Here is a 20736-nt window from a genome sequence, read left to right on the forward strand (position 1 = left end):
TGTCGCTTTTGATGGGATCTTATTGGAGCTTTTCAACAGGGTACACTTTAATTAAGCTTACTTCCCTCTAACATGATTTATATTTTCACTCAAATTAATCATATTTCATAAATAATAACTATTGATTGTTTATTTTTACATTTCTCTAGTTTCTGTCGACCTTTTACTGACCTTTGATTCCTATAAAATAATTGAGTTCTTATCATTTATTTTTATCAATTTTTTTTCACCTAATTAAAATTTTTATTCGTTTTTTTTTTTTTTTTTTAATTGATTGTTAGATTAAAAAAAATTTTTTTATTTATATAAATAATGATTTTATTAATTTTCATAATTATATTATCTTTACATTGCTTACATTGCTACAAATAATTAATAATAATTACTTTAAAAGTATGCCTTATAAATATTTTAAAAATATAGTTGCATACAATTATTGTCAGTCGATAAGTAAAAGACATTGAATTTTATTATTATGAATAGTAATAAATAAATAAAAATGTATTACAAGATTGAGTGGCCAAAAGTCAAGAATTTACCCAGAATTTATGCCGTTAAAAATTAACTAAAAAAACAGTAAAATAAATGTAAGTTTAATATTTATTACTATTGCATAATATCAAATTATTTTCTTCTAACTAATTGTAATTTATCATAAAAAATAAAAATCAAAAAATTTAAAAATACAAAAGTCCTTAGTGTGATAAAAAATACATAAAATTAATTTATATTTATTATTGTTTAATAATACAATTATGTTAATTGGATCTTTATTATTAAGTTCTTTGTCTACTTAGTGAATCGCGTATTCTTTGGTCATACGTGCCAATCGCACATATACTTATTTACCAAATTATTATTTATTTTTATGAAAAAAAAAAAAAAATGTTGTTTTCTTGCAATATGTCGTGATAATGAAAAAATAAATAATCTATTTATTTATGAGTTTATGCGACTGCTGGACATCCTGAAAAAAAAAAAAAAAAAATATGAATTATAGTCATTGTAATGAATAAATTTCAACATGAATTGAATTGATAAATATATCTGGTATATTATCAGATGTTTTACAAGAATATTATCATTTATTACTTTTCTATGGAAAAAATTTTTTTACATTAAATATTAATTTTATTTTTAGATCTCTAGTTTGAAAGGTTTATTGCGACTCACTGGTTTCTTTGTTGGAAGATAACAAGGCTTCAGTTTAATTATAAATCAAACTATGAAAAGTAATTACTTTTACGGCCTATAAACCGATAGTATAACGATTAAAATTCTGATTTTATTTACTTTGTAATTTTTTACTAATCAAGCGTCAAGAATAATTGATTGGACAAAATATTATTATGAATTTTTTATATTCAAAAATTATAAAAATAAATTTATTTTTCTAATTATAAATTATTATTTTTATTTATTGGAAAAAAATGAGACAGAGGAAATTTTTTTATCAAAAAAAAAAAGCACAAATAATGTTATATTATTTGACTAAATAAATTGTAACTTTAATTATTGTTTAAATAAAAATTTCTTAATTGCCTTATAAAGTAACTTAACTTAATTAAATTTTCCTTGTAATTAAAAAAATTTTAATTCGATTCAGTAAAATATTTATTGTTCCCGATCAATACCATATTTATATCGATTTAACTGCAAATAATTTAAGTGTAAATAAAACATAAGTATTAAAATAGCCATAAAAATACTTACTGCAAACAGAGCAATTAATTTCATCGGAATTATCACCGCATCCGTCACGTCCACTACAAGTAATGGCATCAGACCTACACTGGCCATTAGCACATCTAAAAGGACAGTTTCTTGCTGAAAGACGTCCACGGTAACGAGTGCGACAGGCACCACGTGGCTCGTCACTCCCGTCTCGACATGACACTACTGCATTGCAAAATTCATACGCAGGAAGACATTGTCCATTATTGCAACGAAAGCTTCCTTCCGGGCATCCTAAAAAAAATACAAATAAAAAGTAATTAATAAAATAAAAATGAAATAAAAAATAAAAGTAAAAATAAAGACTAACGTCGTCGATTTTTGCAGCCCTCCTCGTCTTCTCCATTAGGACAATCGATCCTGCCATCGCACTGTCCAGCCTTTGAAATACATACTTTGCTCTTCTTACAAGCGAACGCTTGATTTGGACATTGATCACTGGCGCATTCCTCGTCAGAACCGTCACCACAATCGGGCCTACCATCGCAGACAAAGAACCAACTGATGCAAGTACCAGACCCACGGCACTGAAATGTACCAACTGGACATCCTGTTCTTGTTGCGCCGCATGGTAAGCTTCCGTTTCCACGAATCGCACAGTCACATACGCCGTCTATGCACCGCGAGTGTGTGTCTGCCATCCGACACTCCAGATCGTTTGTACATCTAAGTCCAAGACTTACTGCTGTTAATGTCGTCGTTTCATGACGGTCCGCTTTTGTTGGTACTGATGTCCAACAAAAAAAAAACAAAACAAAAAATCAAACAAGTGCTATTACTATCAATTGTTATTTAATTCAATTTAATCAATTAAATTTTACAACTCTAGTACTAATTTTAAATGGTAAAATTTTTTAATCAAATTTTTAAGAAAAAAGTTGGCAAATCCAAAAGTGCACGACTTATAATGCTCATTCGTTCGATAAATAAAAAAAAATAATTAATGTTCTGAAAAATATTTTTTTTTTATTTTATTTAAATATTACTTTTGCAATTTACTATTTTTTATTGATTTTTTATTTTTTTTTTATTTTATTTATTTTTTCATTTTAAATATCGTGTAGTGTTTTAAATTGATCATGTGCACTGAGTGTATTTTTTTCATTAATTGCACGCCTCATAAGCGAAGCGTTGAGGTTGTGCTCTACTCTCGACATTTCAAAAAAAAAAACAATTTTCTCGAAACTGAAATTGATTTTTTGTTATTTATATCGCACTTACAGGTTAATATGAGTACACCTATATCAAGTTAAATAATTTTTCAGGCACATAAAATATATTTCAATAACAATTTTTTTGTTTAACATAGTAAATAATAACATTAAATATAATATTTTCTGGACGTATTATTTTGCTTTTTATATTTTATTTTAATCAATTTTATTGTGAAAAATGAGATTATGAGGCGTGTACTTTTGGATTTTCCAAATTTTTTTAGTTTTTCATTAATAACAATTAAACAACACTAAATAAGATAACCATCTTCAATGATAATATCCGCAAAGTGGATGCCAAGTTAATAAAAAAAAAAAAAAAAACTGATTAAATTCGTAAATTTTACACGAGTTATCGTGTTTCAAATGGAAAATTGTGTTGATTGACAGGAATTTTCTTTGAACTATTTTGATATTTTTTTCTGGTTCTATTATCTTAAATTAATTTTTAGCAGTGACAGAATTAATCTCCATTAAATTATTTATCGAATGATGCGCAAATTAATTAGACTACGTGGATTACCAATCGTGTAATTAATTAAATAGTTGCGAAATCGAGGAAAAACACATTTTTTCGATCGTAAAGCACTCTCTGATGCTTAGCATCCTGAATCGTGCAATAATAGTAATTGAATTATTTATTTTTTACCTGAGGGTGTTGTTGTTTGAATTAATTCAGTTATCGTATCAGCGTCAATTATCACAGCGTCGTTGTCTTCTGGCAATTCATTAGTATCTTCGTGATGAGGACGCGGTGTACGATACATCGGATGTGTCACTAAATTTGTTGGCAATCTCGTTGTCATCGATGTTGATAATAAACGTGTCGCGTTTTTCAACCATGAAATTTGTACTCCTGGTGAGTTTTAAATAATAATTAATTTTTAACTGTTGTATTTGTCTTTATAACATTGATTTTATGAATGTAATAATAACAAAAGAGTTATTAAAGTAAAAACAATAAAAGTAGTTTAGTTTGTTGTCTTAAAAAAGTACTTACCGGTATCGTTATTATTTTCTGGTTGATTTCCCGGACTAAAAGTACTGTCTGGGTCTATTTGCGTTGTCTCGTCGAAGAAATTGTTTGAGTTACTGGTGGGATTATTCGATGAAATAACTGGTGGGATAACGAGGTTGTTAGGGCGGCAAATTTCCCCGTCACGTTTCATTGGTGCTGTGCATTGACAGCGGCCAAATAAGTCGGGAATCAGAAAATCGCAATGCGTGTCACTGTCCCAAAGACGACAGTGCTCATGACTGTAGCATACTTGCCCTGGTTTTGCAGCTAAAAATTTAAATGAAAATAACATTACTCTATCCGCTAGTTTATTTAACTCAATAGAAAATATTCTGATTTAATTACTGCTAATTATTTAGTAATTATACAACAAAATAATATATAATTTAATGCCGTTACATATTTAATGGATTCAGCTTTAAAATTTTAATCTACAATGTAATCCATCGCATTGATTAATACTCTGTAATTATTATTAAAAACTAGCAGTAATCATCAATTAATAATTACCACTTACGTGTTAAACAAGTATGCCGTCTAAATTGTAAATATCCATCATCGCATTGGCAAACTCCATCTAAACAAGTACTGTTCGCTACTTTCATTGAACACTGCTCCGAAACGTAGCAATCATTGCCCAGCATCGTCGCTAAAAAAATATAAATAAATATCTTCAATTAATCACTTATCGTTAACCAATACAACTTACATTAAAAACAATTATTTTAGTACATTCTTCAATTAAAAAAAAAAAAAAAAAAAAAAAAAATCCGAGGTAACATTTTATTCTTAAACTGTATTTTGACCCTAATCGACTTACACTAGCCGATCCAATTACCGATCGCCGTTTAAAAGCATACAATTAAGACGTATTGAATTTTGACAGGTTTCTTCTTTAATTTTAATTATTATTATTATTGAAATGAATACCAATAATAATAAATCTACTTATTTACAATAGTCAATCTCATTACTAGATGATTCAAAAAAAATATGTGTCTGACATCTGATACCGGAATATTTCTTCAAGTGTTATTGTAACATAGTAACGTATATATCTGGTATTATGTATTGTATTATGTTACATCTTTATACTTACACTCAACACAGCGGGTTTCATTGTAAGCCGCGTAGAAGGGTTGACAGCGACAGTACCCTAAATGACAGCGGCTGTTCTCGATGTTCTCACAATTTTTATCTCGAGAGCACTCGTCGTTTAATTTTAGTATTCCTATTGCTGGCGTTGTTACTGCCAAGTCCTGTTAAAAATAATATTTTATGAATTATTAATTAATAATTATAATTATGCAAACAATTTTAATTGGTTTAATTGCTTAATCAAATCAATTAAAGATGAAACAATTCTCAGTGATGATACATTAAAACCTAATGGGTGTTTTTAAATAATTATGATACATAAATAAAATTGTGAAAGCATCCGTGAATTATTAACGGAGGCTCTAGAGTGATGAACCATTTGCCTTGAGTGCAATGAGCTTGCTGATGTTAATTTTATGGATCAGATATAATAATAATAACAATGAAATAATAATAATTGCAATTTGTGATTTTTAAATTACAAATTTAGTCGTATTGGTAGTAATTAAAATTTTATTAATTTAAAGTAATAATAATAATGATAATTGATAATGTTATTAAGATGAATAAATGTTGTTTTTTGTATGTATGTCTAGTAACACGTGTTCGACATTTCCGCCACTTGATTACGCGTCTGAAAGTGCATTCTCATGCCAAGCAAGGTGATTGCCAGTACTTGCACTTGATGTAATGTACTTTAGCATTGCATTCTTTAGACTCATGATATATTTTAGCTTGTCCTCGGCCCTTGTTGTATATATTCGCGCTCGTACGCTCTGTTAAAGTTAATCACTTCCCGGTTTCCCAGCATTTACAAACAATGTCATGTCTGTTCCTTAATGCTCCACACTAGATTTCTCATCAAAGAGTGTGACGAACCCTCTGATGTTCAATTTTACATACATAGACCCGTCATATGTGTGCAGAGGTACACGCATATGATGAATGAATCATCTTCAGTCGAAATAATGAATTTTAATTCCAGCTAATGGAAACTGTACTTTAAAATGAAATTACAATTTTTTTTTTTTTTTAATTTAAATTCAATTCCCATTCTCTTGAGAGTTTCAAAAATAAAGTGTTTGAGTTTTTTTTTCAATCTTGAAGTATCTAACAGTTTGTAAATCTATTAAATATTTCCAGTTTGGCTTATTTTAATTACTGCTATGTCACTCATAAAAGTTATTGTATCGCATCTTGTTATACTATTTTTGTTTTATTACTTATTTACACTTTTTGTTATAATTAATTAATTATACTAGACATTGTACATTTTGCCATCCGGCTATAAGCCTTGGCATACAAATCCAATAAATAAATAAATTAACTGAAAATTTTACTGAAGTCTGAAATATTTTTTTTTTAGCTAAAAAAATTTTTAATTCGTTTTTAACTTTAAAATTATCAAAGAAATAAATTTAAAATATTTTTACAATAAAAAAAAAAAGTTTAAATTAAATTTCAGCGAAACTATTTAATAAAAAAATGTAAAATAAAGATTCACTTAGGCGCCAATAACTTGCAATTGGAATACATTGTAATATATACAATTGTTATTATATTTATTATTTATACCGTGTGTAATGTGGGATGTTGCGCAACATATCGTGCGTGCACCGTTATCATGCGTCAGTCAGAACAGAGGATAGAGAATAGAGGATAGTATAGATAGAAGTACATAGGATTTACAGTACAGGTATTCAGATGCACGTATGTATATCGAATAGATATGGTAGGGCTGAAGAAGAATTAAGTATCAGTATGGTCTTGATATAATATGTACACAGTACAGAGAAAACTCGAGTTAAACTAGCGTGGATAAGAGTCGGGAGACATGAAGATCACTTCTATGCTCCCAAGAAAGAAGAAGAAGAAGTTAAGGAACAGGAAGAGTTTCTATTTTCTATATAATAGTATTCTGTTTCTGTTTAAAAAACACCAGTATTAGGATGAGTATATTAAAAGAAATACAAAATAAAATAAACCTCCGGGTACTGAGGATTCCTATCCATAAGATTTCCATGATTTTACAAGATCGTGCACTGTCTTATTCATTTGCATAAACTTCTTCCTCCCTCTTGGCAAATCCATCCTATATCTATATGGATATTTCTACACCACAGGTTGTTATATTATATATAGATGGTATACACATTTAAGTATCTTTGCTGTATACTTGTTAGCTGATGTTTAACTTCCTGATTTATCGTTAGCCATTTTAAAACCCATCAGTTTGTAACGCTGATGTTAATTTGTATATTTAATGCCAACTTATTTATCGGTTCTTTCTTCTTTTTTGATAATAAAATTTAATTATTTAGGGGCACTAGTTGAAAGTATTATTTTTTTCTTGTAATTTTAATTTATTCCTCAATTTTAGCTCAATGTTTTCTTGTGGATGAAAAAGTATTTTCTTAAAAGAAATTTAAGTCAAAATAAAGTCAAAATAAAGTCTAATTCTTAATTTTATTTATTACTTCAATTTGTTTTTAGTTTATTTATTATTAAAAAATTTTTAACTTTGTGTTAAGAAAATTGAAAATTTTCCAAAATCGGGAAGTTATTGTCTTTTATCAAATTATTACATTAAATTTTTTTTTTTCTAATAACGTGATGATATTATCATTCTCTGTAAGTCGAAAAAAATAAAATTTTTCCAATCACTTAGCTTCACTTAAACTTTTTACAAATAATTCAAACAAAAAAATTCAATTACTCTTACGGGAGTTTTTGTTCCGTATTAAGTATTTTTATCAATATGAAAATCGAACGTAACTAATGTCCAGAAGAAGGAAGACCGCGACCACCTTGATGATTATAAATTATTCTCACTAAGAGCGTGTAAAAAGTACGTGTTTTATTTATAACGTTATTACTGTAGGATCAGATGGAATTTATATAAAATAAGTATAAATACATAGGCCTAGTTGGCTTATATAAGATAAATTGAATTAAGATTCAGAAGAGATCCTGGTAGATATGTAGCAAGTTAAGTCCGCAGAGTTGAAGCCAGAGTCAGAGACATATATTTTAGCATTGACTTGTAAGGAATTAAATGGATTCGTGGCATTGAACTTGTAAACAAGCGAGGAATGCCCTTTTTTAGATTTTCTCATATAAATCGAAAAAAATAAAATAAAAGGAGATAAAAAATAAATAAAATGAGGAAGAGACTTTACTTGAGATAAAGAGTTTGAGTATCGACTTGTTACTGTTACTGTTACACCGGTATGGGGTCTCTCTCAAGTTTTCTCAAAGATCTTCCCTTTGCTTCCCAGTACAGCGCAAGTAAAGAGAGTGTCCTTGGATCATACAGATGGAATTGTAAAACTCGCGATTGCCCAGAGAGTTCGCGTATATTTTTCTTTGGATAATCACCCGATGCATCTACGCGAGTTGAGCGTTCGCCTGCTATGCGCTGGGAGAACAATAACGCCGCTGGAATGACGGTAGTAACATCCGCCTCTCCACAACTCTTATATTATTATATATACCTGTACCTATACCTGTACATATAAATTGTGAAATAATAAAGAAACCCGGCTCGGCAATACTCTTTTTCAAGTCTATGAATTTTCTTTAGCTTTAGCTTTAGCTGATCTCGCCGGGTTTAAACTAATCACCACCCTTCGCTCGCCTTTTTCATACACATAACAATACAAGCTCGTGTCTCGCCAAGCTCTTTAATGTAATACTTCTCGTTCCGTATCTATCTATGTATATTTCTACAACACCGCGTTGTACTTAACTTTAATTATACTGTTGTAACTACCAACACATTTTGTGAACATTGTAATTTAAACAGATAAATAACACTACAATTTTTTACTCCATTTTCATTTTTTAAACTCGGTTTATAAAAAATCATTTTTAAATCCGATCGTTATTATTATTATTATCCTATACATTCGTTTTCATAAAATTTAATGACCCAGCATTTTTTTTATACGTAATTATCTATCAGAAAAGTTTGTATCTTCGGCAAGTAAAGCGACGCGAGTTCGAATCCCGAGCGGGACTTTAATTTATTTTTATTTTTGGGAAGTAAACTGGGACACCGTTAAATCTTTCAATGTTTGGGATTAGACAATTCACTGTTAAAAGATTTAAAAAAAAATGAAAATTTTTTATACAATATAGCATTAAAGCTCTAAAGGATTAAGGTCAGAGTTTTGGGTTAAATTTTAGTGGGAAATTTATTTGTTAACTTCAATAAAAAAAGCAATAGTGACAACTATGCATGGCGACTGATTTGAATTTACATAACCGATTAACTGATAACTCGAATAGTTTATTGTAAAACGACTCGATAACCCCAGAATGTCTACATCTATCGAATATAGAAACAGATATATGGAGCCGACGTCGATTTATTTACATTAGAGGGAAGCGATCCCACAAATCTCAGAAGCATTGTTTGCGGCTAAACATAACACAGAGTGCAGACACAGGAGACCGGGATTGTAATTCATTGCATTGTTGTCATTCTCAACCCCTCTTTTAGTATAAAGTACATGTGGGAATGTTTTATCGATCGTATTAATAAAAAATTCGATTATTCACTTTGAAAGGTCTTTAAACAAAATAAATAAAATTTAATTAAAAAACACCCCGGATAATTGATAGGAATAATAATAAAAGACACTGTAATGATAACTATAACTATAACACGATAATTGGGTGGTTAGTTGGAAAATATCGCGGTGTAAATTATTAAAAATAATAACACAGGGGTTTTATTATTTTCTTACGGACATTTTATCAAGCTAATTTAATAGTTTCATGTTAAGAAATTCTTCATAAGCGTGAATAACGAGCAAGTAATATCTTCCGGGCGTATGCCATTTCTCCATGTAATACCGTGGCATAACATAATATTTCTGATGACTAGAGTAGTTCAGTAATAGCACTGCTCTACGTATACGTATACGGAAAATAATCCAATGTTCTGGCCAGCATTTTTTTTCTTCCATTACCTTGTACCTTTAACTTAAACTTATTTCTCCTCCTCGCCTTCACTCTTATATCTCATATATATATATATACATAGACTTTTCTTAGCCTGAACTTATATTATTCTATAATCCTTGCTTTACTTATATTCCCTACAGCGCTACTTTATTCCTTCATCTCCTCCTTAGACTCTTATCTTACCCCCCTTTTTTCCTTCGGCTCTTCCACTATTTTTCTCGGGCTCAAAATAACCAAACTATCAAGTATAACCTTGTCAGAGAATGCGAAAATTACCCTTACTCTAAATTACCCATTCCCACTTAGTTTTATAAAAAAATTAAGCAAAAAATAATCCACAATTTAATCTTTTTATTATTATCCTTAGACACCTGCAAAAACTCGAGATAAAAATACCGATCATTTTAACTTTAACGGCTCTCTTACATCGAATTATTTTATTTATAAAAACTTTCATTGAGACAAAAAATAATCACCCGCGGGAATTTTTACAAAAAGTAAATCTTACTCTCGTAACAGTTAGGTGATCAATACAAGTTAAGCTAAAAAGTTAACAATCGTTAAACGAGAGTTTTCTTACAGGTGGTCATCTAATTTCAAGTCTTTATTATGTCTCATGGTATTTTTACAATTATAATTTATAATTTAGTTATCAGTGTTTGTTTTCTATTAACACATTAATAAAATTATTTTTTTTTTCTTCATAAAATAACTTTAGTTGTGGTTGTGGTTTTATTTTTTTACTGCTTTAATAGATAATTTTTTTTTTAATTATTGATTTCATAAAAATTTATCCGTTAAATTTTAATTTGAAAAGAAACATTTTATTCAAAGTACATGAAAAATATAGGAAATTTCAATTGAAAAAATTTAATTATTTACAAAAAAAAATACATTTTTTTTTTGTATACAAAAAAAAACAACCGAGCCAATTATCAAAACGCGAACATCACACCTGAAGCCGTTATATAACGCAAAAAAAAGATTAAAAAAAATAATGTATCCTTAACGGAATCGATAGTGAGTGAAAATCGATATAGAAATGAAATGATCGAACATGTTAAAGAATTCTTAAGTAATATCAAGGCTTCTATACAAACTATTTGCTACCACGGAAGCTTTTTCTTATATTATCAAGCTATTTATCATTGAGGAAGAGAAAGAAGAGTAATTCAACATTGAACTAAGTTTACAAACACATTTATACCCAGAATCCTCATACTAGTGCAGACGAGTAACTTCAGTAAGTACAAGTGCTAGCACATAAATATACATATATATGTATTTATAAAAGATAGTGCACATCGAGTAAGTTGGCTTATAATGCACACTGACGTTATCTATAAGTATCTTCCTGTGCAGATCTAATAATCACATCTCTGCGGATGTGAATATTTTCAATATACATCCACATGCATACTTAGTAGTACCCATTACTATGCCCGAGTTCTATTCGTGCGAACCCCGTAAGTCAGAAATTGAGTAAAAAAACACAAACATCCCATAGGTAGTTAAGTTGAGAGTTTAAAGTCTTGTTTGTTATTTTCATTTATTTGCATATTAATATCACTTGAAAGAAGAAAAATAAAAGTTTAAACTGTCAATGGGTTATCGGCTAAAGTAAAAGTTATGTTGATAGTTTATTACTTCTCTTTGGTGCAATTATTAACCGCTAGACCAGATTATTATTTTAAAAGACTCGAATAGAAGCAGAGCGGAATGTGATGATAAGTATCGAGTTTAAAGTTGGCTCAATATTAAATTATGTATTATTAATATTAATGCGTAATATGCAGCGTGGATGCGTGTGTGTAATTAAGCTTGTGTTATGATTTACAACCGGGTGCAATCCGACTCATCAATGCCGGCCACGCTGTAAATACCGTTGGCTGTTTAGTTATTTACTTATTTATTTATTAGATTATTTGCGTTTCTAGCGCTAACAGTAATTATTACAGTCAACGCTCTCTGTATTTGACTCGCCCGTACAGGACCATCCTCTGTATTTGAATCGTCCTTGTCCATAAGAGCTGTGTAAAATCGTCAAATACAGAGGAAGAATGTGGTAAAATACAGAGAGGTCCAATACAGAGAGCGTTGACTGTATTAGAATTTTTAAATTTATGCCGACACCTATTATTTGATCGGGTACTTGACTGAGCTTGGCTGTTTATTGTTTAAATTTCCGAGAATAGAGGATATGGAAATTAAGCTTTTATAAATATTTATTTTGACAGACAGTTTTATATTTATTAAAAAGTTATTTGTGAGGTGAGAATACTGAGTCAAGTCGAGTTGTATGAGTAAAGGTGAGCTGAGCTTTTGTTGTAGACAGTGGGATATGGGTACATCCTGGCATTGAACACATAAATATGTATTTATATTTTTTTAGTTAGAATATTCAACGGAACCGGCACTTAAGTTAACCTTTTTTTTATTCCGCGCGCCGAATAGTTTCGTCTTTATGTATTATTATGTCTAGTGGGTATTAGTATGCGTCCAAAAGAGACAAATAGAGAGTGTAATTGTGACTGGCTCGTTGTTAATTCAAGTCATACCGACGTTTCTTCGTTACTACGTGGTAGGCGATACTTAGAGTACTTTTTTTTAAGGTATCATTTTGAAGAGTTATGACACATCTTCATTAATTCCAGTCAATGAACCCGTTATTTTTTTTTAAATTATTAGTTATTTTTTAGAAAAATTTTTTATCATTTTAAACCTTCGATTTTTAATAAGAGGTATCTTTTTAAAATTTTTTTTGTAGAATTATAATCCATTAAGTTTTTAAGTAAACTATAAATTTTAGTTAAAAAAATTTTTTATTTTGAAAAATTTTCTTTTAAAGTTTCAAATTCATTATTGAAATTTTTTTTTATTTAAAATTTGAAATGTAAAAAAAAACTTTTTTTTTTATAATCTAAATCTTTTGATTTTTAAGTAAATTAAAAATTTTTAATATTTATCATTCATTGAGATGATTTTTAATACTAAATTTGTCAGAAAAATTTTTTTTTAATAAAAAATATTTTCTTTTCATTAATTTAAATTTTTAAAATTGATTAAAAATAATACTTAAAAATTACAATCCATTGAAAATTTTATTAATTAAAATTAAAAAAAAAATTATTCACAAAATTTTTATCAAATAAAATAGAAAAAGAAAAATTAAAATAATTCAAATATTAAAATGACTTACCAGAAATAAAAAAAGACACGTGTTTAGAAATAATTTCTTCATGTTAAATAATTTTGTTTTCACAGATAAATAATGCACAGTTTTAAATCCACAGTACTAAATAAAATATGATAAATGTAAAATAAAATTTATTAATTAAAAAAATCAAGCAAAAATTACGCGGGAACATACAAGAGTACGAGGTGTACGCCTGCGTGATGACTGAAGACTAAAGAGAAACTGAATAGAACGAGCCCGTGGTATGGAGTTGCGGATAGGACAGGACAGACAGGACTATCGACTAGATGAGAAGTGAAGAGTCGAAGAACATCCACCATTCAGATACAAATAAAAGTACGGAGTAGAGAAGTGGATGCGTGTATTATATGCAGAGCATTGTATTCAAGAAGAATGAAGATATTTACTACCAGTTAGTAGTTTTGATTCAACTCCCCTCGAATCTCATTCTCAACCTTTCTGTCTTTTTTTTTTTTATTTATTTCTATACCTTCAAATGTATTTAGTTAGACTACTCATTCTCTCAGATCTGTTTCAAAGGACTTAAATCATTGCTCAGGATCCCCGATACAAGCTAAGCGGATTTCGCTCCAACCACCCCCGTTTTTTTGTCAACATTAAATTTACCCCAGGAAAATAAAAAAGTGTTATTGAAGCATATCACAGTCGGGTTCTAAAACCTTTTACCACTTTTTTTTTACATTAATATTATTACAATAATTCATTAAAAAAAAAAAAATAAAATTTAATTAATGACTTGAGATCCTGACCTATCATTTCATTTTATTCCTCTTGAACCCATAAAATATCATGCAATACAAACATTTTTATTTTGTTTGCTAACAATTTAAGTTTAATCCAGAAACTGGAATAATAAACATTTGATGCTGAAGCTGATGAAACTCGCACGTGATATCATCTTACCTTACAAAAGGTCATGACTTGCTTTTATTTCCTTTTATATCTCTTTATTCTTCTTATTCTTACATTTTCATGTTAATACACTTGACCCTGAAACTAAAATAAAATTTTAATTAAATAAATTTTAAAAGATTGTTATTATAATTACATTATAAATAAATAATTAAACAATATACTTAATTATAATAACAATCTTACATACTATATTTTATATCTTACATGTACCAATCTGTAACCTCTATTGCGATTGTAAAATGTACAAAAAGGCAATAAATATCTATCTATTTTAGATTATAAAATATTAAATAAAACCTCATACGAGTGTCGCAGAGAATCGTCATAAAAAATAATAAAGCTTTGAAAAAAACCGCGGGATGCAAGTGAGCAAGAATATTAAACATGTTTTACTCTTCGCTATGTGAATAAAAATGAATATTACACGTACATTTTTATGCGACCGCCGACAGTTATGCGTAAAAAAAAAATGTTATATATAGTTAGAGATTCATGATTACAATTTTAAAATAAAAAAAAATAATGAATAATGAAGTTTTATTAATATAAATAAATAAAATAGAATAAGAAAAAGCATCATTGATAATTTCTTTTTGTCAGTAAGCAATAAAGTTTGGTGATCGCTGGCATCCAGCAAAAGCTATAAAGCATCGATTGCAAGTATCGTGAACGCAAGACTCTAATTGACAGTCGACTTGTATATAAATATATTTCTGGTTTACTTTTATATATGTGTATAACATACGGACGTCCGTTATTTTCATATAAGTATTGTGTTATTTAAGTTCAAATGACTTGCGAGTTGCCAGACATTTATTGCTGATGCACAAGAATAATATTATAATATAAGACATAACAATTTTATCTTCTTTCCAATAATAATAATAATCATAATAATAATAATGATTGTATGAATAGACAAAGATAAATAATTATTTTTATTGTTAATCAATATAAAGTATGTCAATTAATGTGTAATGAGATAGTAAATTAAAGTTAGATCGGATAAAAGAATCCCGGGTGCTTCGTAGATTCTTGATCTCGATCTTGGTCTTCATTAATTTAAACCACGCCGAAGACATAACGACAATGTCGTATAATCAATTGATAATATATACTCAGAGATATACTCGATTTAATGCTATACCATTAAATTAAATCGCATATGGAATAGAAATTGAAATTTCAATGGAAACGGGGAATGTAATAAGAACAAGTAAGAATAAATACGGTGACATTGACATCGAAAAGATATTTTATGCAAGCTCTTGGTGAAGTTTCATTGAAATTCATTATTATTATTACATTAATAAGTACAGTACGGTGTGAGGATTGTGTACTCTGTGGTCTTGTAATGAACCGTTTGCTATTATTATCGCCGAGTCAAGGCAAAGGCTGTAGTTAAGACTTTCTCAGCAGGAAGTTATAATGAGTTTGGTTTGTTGTTTGAGCGAATCTGTGAAAATTTTATTTTATTACTCAGATAGTTGTCATTTTTTACGCTGATTATTAATGGATTGAGGAAGAAATTATTATGTTTATGCAAGGGATCTCTTCACATATGAATTCTTTAACCGAGAAAATTATTTTCAGGAGTTTTATTATCTTATCAAGTTAAATTTATTTAAATTAAGAAAAATTTATCAGTTCAAGAATTTTTTTACTGAAACAACACGATGAAGTTCTTCAAAATTATTTTCTTAGTTTAAAAATTTTTCGTTAATTTTTTTTTTTTTTTTTTTAATTGAAATTTTCTAAAGAATTTGAGTAAATTAAATTTTATTAGTAGAAAAAAAAATAATTATATTTCATGATAGATGAAACGATATAAAAATATAATGAAATCTACGCTCAGATCATTAAGGAGACAATAAAATAATTTGCTAAGACAATGCGATATATATATATATATATATACGAGTCATTAACTTCGTTGACTTGTTCTGGGTCACGCAAAATCTAGTTTGTGAAAAATTAATAATTACCGATTATTTGTTTAATATTAATTAAAATGTTAATAATTTTTATATAAATTATGTGCATAAATATTTTAAATCGGAATTAGAAAAATTCAGTATTCATCTAATGTATAACTGTGAGATGTTGAGGGTAAGATGTTTTAATTTCATAACGATTCGTGGGTACGATAAAAAAACTTTCTCAGTGATAATCCGAGCTTTACTATTGTATTGTTTTTTCTAATGATTGATAAAGAATCGCGATAAATATTAACTGTGTGAATAACGCAGGTTTGTTTGTTAAATATTTTATCTAATTCTTTTTTATGTTATTCCATGCATTGAATTATTTATTTTTTGTTTGTTATTATCCCACTGGCGTTTTATTTAAACTGATCGTCATTATGATTCACTTAAACCTTAATTAAGTAAATACTTCAGATAAAGCTATGTAACAAATTATAACAGTAAATTTTTTGCAAATTCATTGATAATAAGTAAATAAATTATATGATACTGAAATTACCTGACATCTGAAAATTTTTAATAAATAAATTAATACAAATAAAATAAGGAAATAAATTTCATATTTGAAAGTTAAAAAATCAATGCTTGAAATTTTTTATAAATAATTTTTTCCCAACAGATTAATTTTTAAGTAAAAAAAAAAAAAACAAATCAAGTGTCTGCTGGTTTTAATATCATCATTCAAATTTTATGACACTGAAATTAGCAGACACTTGACAATTTTTTGATTTTTGTTTAAAAATAAGCTAGTTCTAGAAAATTATTAAAAAAAAAATGCAGTCATAATTTTTTAGAGTTTCTAGAGATGGAGTTTTTTAATGAAATTTAAGTTAGCTGAAATCTAAAATTTTTTAGAATTCTTTTTATTAAAAAAATTGTTACAAAAAAAATTTTTTTAATCTCATTTGTAAGAAACACAAAAAACTTTGAGTGTAATTTAAAAAAAAAAATTTCTTAATCCAATTTAATAAATGAGGAAAAATTAAAAACGTCGACTAACTTTAGTATTATGATTTTTTAAATAAATTTTTCTTGCTATAATTTATTCGTTGAAAAAATTAAAAAAATTATCAGGTGCCTTTCAATTTCAATATCATAAAATTTTTCCAAACATTATAATTAATTTGTAATATTTATACTGTAAATTAATAATTTAAAAACCGCGAAGCACTTGCGTAATAACAAAATGACAAGTGGCGCCCTCGTTCATTTAACAAACTCACACACACCATTTAGAATTGCCCTTTTGTGGTTAAAAAAGAATCATGGCTTTGGCATCTGCAAGAGTTATTTTGAACCCTAGTAAGTAATAATTATTGATTACAGCAATTAATTAAAAATATTTAATCATTTTTAATCCTTCTGACACTCATTAACTTCCCAATCATCAATTATTATTTCACAGTTTATTTTTTACTTGCCGACTCCATGTTTCCCAGGTTAAGATTTACCAGTTCATCATTTTCAACAATTTATTTATTTAATGTAACTTACATTTTAACAATATTATTTTGTTACAGTTCTCCGCAAAACTATCAAGCAAATCCTCTTCAATCGACATTTTTCAAAATGTGTAAGTCAACTACTCTATGTCTCTACATAACGCAATTTATTATATACTATGACTATCATTATTATTATTATTACGAGTACCATTGCAATATAGAACGTATTTTTATATTATTTCACTTTTGAATGCAACTTATTGAAAAAAATATTTTTTTCAACAGCAAAGAAGAAGTTTGGTGTGCTCGCAGTTATATTTCCCACAAGTAACATCACAGAGGCTATATGCCGAAAAAAAAGTGTTCAACAGAGATAAACCTCATTGCAATGTGGGAACTATTGGTCATGTTGATCATGGCAAAACAACATTAACTGCTGCCATTACAAAAGGTTATTTATAATTTATAAAATACTTAATAATATAATTTATGATACTAAAAGTATCCAAAATTTGACATTTTATAAACATGAAAATTATAAATAATTTTCTTTCCATCTATTATTTTATAATTAATTTTCTAGCTTATAAAATTAGATGTCATACTTTGTATCATATAAATAAACTAAATTATTTATTTTAAATTAATAAAAAAAATTTTTCAACAGTTTTGGCAGAACAAGAGCTAGCCAATGCTATGGGTTACAGTGAAATCGATAATGCACCAGAAGAAAAGGCTCGTGGAATCACCATAAATGTTGCGCACATTGAATATTCCACCGCAAATCGTCACTATGGACACACTGATTGTCCAGGACACGCTGATTATATAAAGAACATGATCACAGGAACAGCGCAGATGGACGGCGCTATTTTAGTCGTTGCTGCCACTGATGGTGCTATGCCGCAGACACGTGAACATTTAATTCTTGCTAAGCAAATTGGAATCGAGCATATCGTTGTCTTTATCAATAAGGTAATTAATTGATACTAGCAACCTTAAAGTCACTATGGATGACTACCGTGACTTGTGAATTATAAATAACTAAAATTTTGCTTCATTAAATAATGAATTTTGTTAAATTGCACTGTACTTTCTTAAATATTGACGTTTTTAAAGATATAAGCTCATTCCGATGTTACACTCATCAAGAGCTTTCATTTGAGTACCCACACGCATTTTGATATATTTTTCATATATACATATATATATATATATATATATATATATATATATATATATATATATATATATATATATATATATATGAAAAATATGTCAAAATGCATGTGGGTACTGAAATGAAAGGTCTCGATGAGTGTAACGTCGGGATGAGCTTATATCTTTAAACATGTCAATAATTTACAAGATACAATGTCATTTCGTAATTATTGACATTTTTTAAGATATAAACTCATTTCGATGTTACACTTATCTAGATCTTTCATTTAAGTACCTACATGGCATTTTTTATATATTTTATATACATGGTATTTGTGAAATATATAAATATATGAAAAATTGATGTGAGTACTCAAATGAAAGGTCTCGATGAGTGTAATGTCGGGGTGAGATTATATCTTTAAAAATGTCAATAGTTGACAAGATACAAGTTTATTTCTTAATTATGATCTAAAGAAAGAGTATTTTCGAATACAGCCTAAATACTTATCCGATTAACCGATTTTATCATATGACTATCCTGGACACAAAATTTTTCTTATTCTCTTAATAATATAGATTATTATTTAAAGACAATATCTAGAGATTTAATTTTTAATTTATTCTATTTCACGACATTCATTTTCAAGATTGCTAAGTTCTTAATTTAATATTTAAATTTTTAGGTTGATGCAGCTGATGCTGAAATGATTGAGTTGGTAGAGATGGAAATCCGGGAATTATTAACAGAAATGGGTTACGACGGAGACAAGGTACCAGTAATAAAAGGCAGCGCTCTGTGTGCACTGGAAGGAAAGAATCCCGAAATAGGAAGTCAAGCTATCATGAAACTGTTGGAAGCAGTTGATGGCCACGTACCTACACCCGTTCGGGACTTGGACAAGCCATTCATGATGCCCGTGGAGAACGCTTACTCGATCGCGGGTCGTGGAACTGTCGTAACTGGTCGTCTCGAGCGCGGGATCATCAAGAAGGGAATGGAAGCCGAGTTTATCGGATACAGCAAATCTCTTAAAACCACCATCACCGGAATCGAGATGTTCCATCAGATCTTGACTGAAGCTCATGCTGGTGACCAGCTTGGAGCTCTCGTTCGAGGATTGAAGAGAGACGACATAAGAAGAGGAATGATTATGTGCAAACCCGGTACCATGAAAGCCTACGACCATCTGGAGACTCAGGCATATATTCTCAGTGCTGATGAAGGTGGCAGAAAGAAGCCTATTCCTAACTTAATACAGATCCAGATGTTCAGCAAGACTTGGGACGTCGCTTGTCAGGTTTCTATTCCAGACAAACCCATGGTCATGCCTGGAGAAGATTCTAAGCTTGTGTTGAAGCTGTTCAGACCTATGGTACTCGAAAAAGGTCAGAGATTCACGCTTCGTGATGGAACGATCACTTTAGGTACCGGAGTGGTCACCAACGTCCTCAAACCGCTGAGTGAAAAAGATCGACTGTTGTTAACCGTGGGAAAGAAGAAGCGTGCAAGATTAACTGCTGAGGCTGCTAATTAAATAATTTAATCAACATAATGCGTATTATTCAATAACAGGTTAAATATTATTGCGATTATTTTTACGTCAGTAGTTTCATTATTCCTATTATTAAACACTTTTACCAGTCAATTGGTTTCATAATCCCGATCACTTGACATTCCGGGTACTCAAGTTTATTCAATATAAAAAATCATATCGATTGGCTGGTATATAATTGTAAGAATTTGCATTTTATTATTAAACCTTTGTATTAATTTGTGTTAATCAATAAATTAAAAAATTGAGATATCAGTTTTTTCTAAAAAAAAAATATAGTGCATGGAAAGAACAAGATGACGCTGAATATCATCCCAGATTATACTGAGCGAAAAGAAATTTCAGGTAGTAGCTAGTATAATCCAGATTACAATGAGTATAATCCAAATTACAATGAGTACAATTCAGATTACAATGAGTAT

The 20736-nt window shown here is 28.8% G+C and overlaps 2 protein-coding genes and 1 long non-coding RNA gene across 4 annotated transcripts; 2 read left to right on the forward strand and 1 right to left on the reverse strand.

Annotated features, from left to right (window-relative positions):
* Positions 1 to 792: 792 nt before the first annotated feature.
* Positions 793 to 17747, reverse strand: LOC123261274 (vitellogenin receptor-like). Of its 2 annotated transcripts, none has more exons than XM_044722855.1 (9): positions 17647 to 17747; positions 14156 to 14248; positions 5066 to 5225; positions 4484 to 4615; positions 3949 to 4233; positions 3598 to 3804; positions 2045 to 2461; positions 1714 to 1968; positions 793 to 967 (listed from the first exon to the last, which is right to left on the reverse strand). In XM_044722855.1, exons 2-9 carry the CDS (start codon positions 14168 to 14170, stop codon positions 948 to 950), a joined length of 1491 nt encoding a protein of 496 aa, XP_044578790.1. In that variant the 5' UTR covers positions 14171 to 14248; positions 17647 to 17747; the 3' UTR covers positions 793 to 947. The 2 variants fall into 2 exon arrangements, with proteins under 2 accessions (XP_044578790.1, XP_044578783.1); XM_044722848.1 differs by lacking the exons at positions 14156 to 14248; positions 17647 to 17747 and adding exons at positions 13235 to 13330; positions 13406 to 13485.
* On the forward strand, positions 12154 to 13988 carry LOC123261302. The gene is made up of 2 exons (XR_006508653.1): positions 12154 to 12616; positions 13300 to 13988. It is a non-coding gene; the product is annotated as an uncharacterized LOC123261302 (long non-coding RNA).
* On the forward strand, positions 17324 to 20562 carry LOC123261289 (elongation factor Tu, mitochondrial-like). The gene is made up of 5 exons (XM_044722866.1): positions 17324 to 17454; positions 17673 to 17725; positions 17883 to 18048; positions 18265 to 18572; positions 19445 to 20562. The coding sequence occupies exons 1-5, from the start codon at positions 17418 to 17420 to the stop codon at positions 20294 to 20296; spliced, it is 1416 nt and encodes a 471-aa protein (XP_044578801.1). The 5' UTR covers positions 17324 to 17417; the 3' UTR covers positions 20297 to 20562.
* The last annotated feature ends 174 nt before the right edge of the window (positions 20563 to 20736 follow it).

The sequence above is a fragment of the Cotesia glomerata genome, linkage group LG1 (assembly GCF_020080835.1).
Source record: "Cotesia glomerata isolate CgM1 linkage group LG1, MPM_Cglom_v2.3, whole genome shotgun sequence".
Taxonomy (NCBI): domain Eukaryota; kingdom Metazoa; phylum Arthropoda; class Insecta; order Hymenoptera; family Braconidae; genus Cotesia; species Cotesia glomerata.

What these genes read in the sequence shown, in the direction of transcription:
- LOC123261274 (XM_044722848.1), bottom strand. Translation starts at nt 13,276, where the DNA reads ATGAAGAAATTATTTCTAAACACGTGTCTTTTTTTATTTCTG. An exon ending in TGAAACCCGCTGTGTTGAGT is followed by an intron (nt 4,616 to 5,065) that starts GTAAGTATAAAG and finishes ATATTTTTTTAG; the next exon opens with CGACGATGCTGGGCAATGAT. An exon ending in GGGCTGCAAAAATCGACGAC is followed by an intron (nt 1,969 to 2,044) that starts GTTAGTCTTTAT and finishes TATTTTTTTTAG; the next exon opens with GATGCCCGGAAGGAAGCTTT.
- LOC123261289 (XM_044722866.1), top strand. Translation starts at nt 17,418, where the DNA reads ATGGCTTTGGCATCTGCAAGAGTTATTTTGAACCCTA. An exon ending in ATCGACATTTTTCAAAATGT is followed by an intron (nt 17,726 to 17,882) that starts GTAAGTCAACTA and finishes TTTTTTCAACAG; the next exon opens with CAAAGAAGAAGTTTGGTGTG. An exon ending in TCGTTGTCTTTATCAATAAG is followed by an intron (nt 18,573 to 19,444) that starts GTAATTAATTGA and finishes TTAAATTTTTAG; the next exon opens with GTTGATGCAGCTGATGCTGA.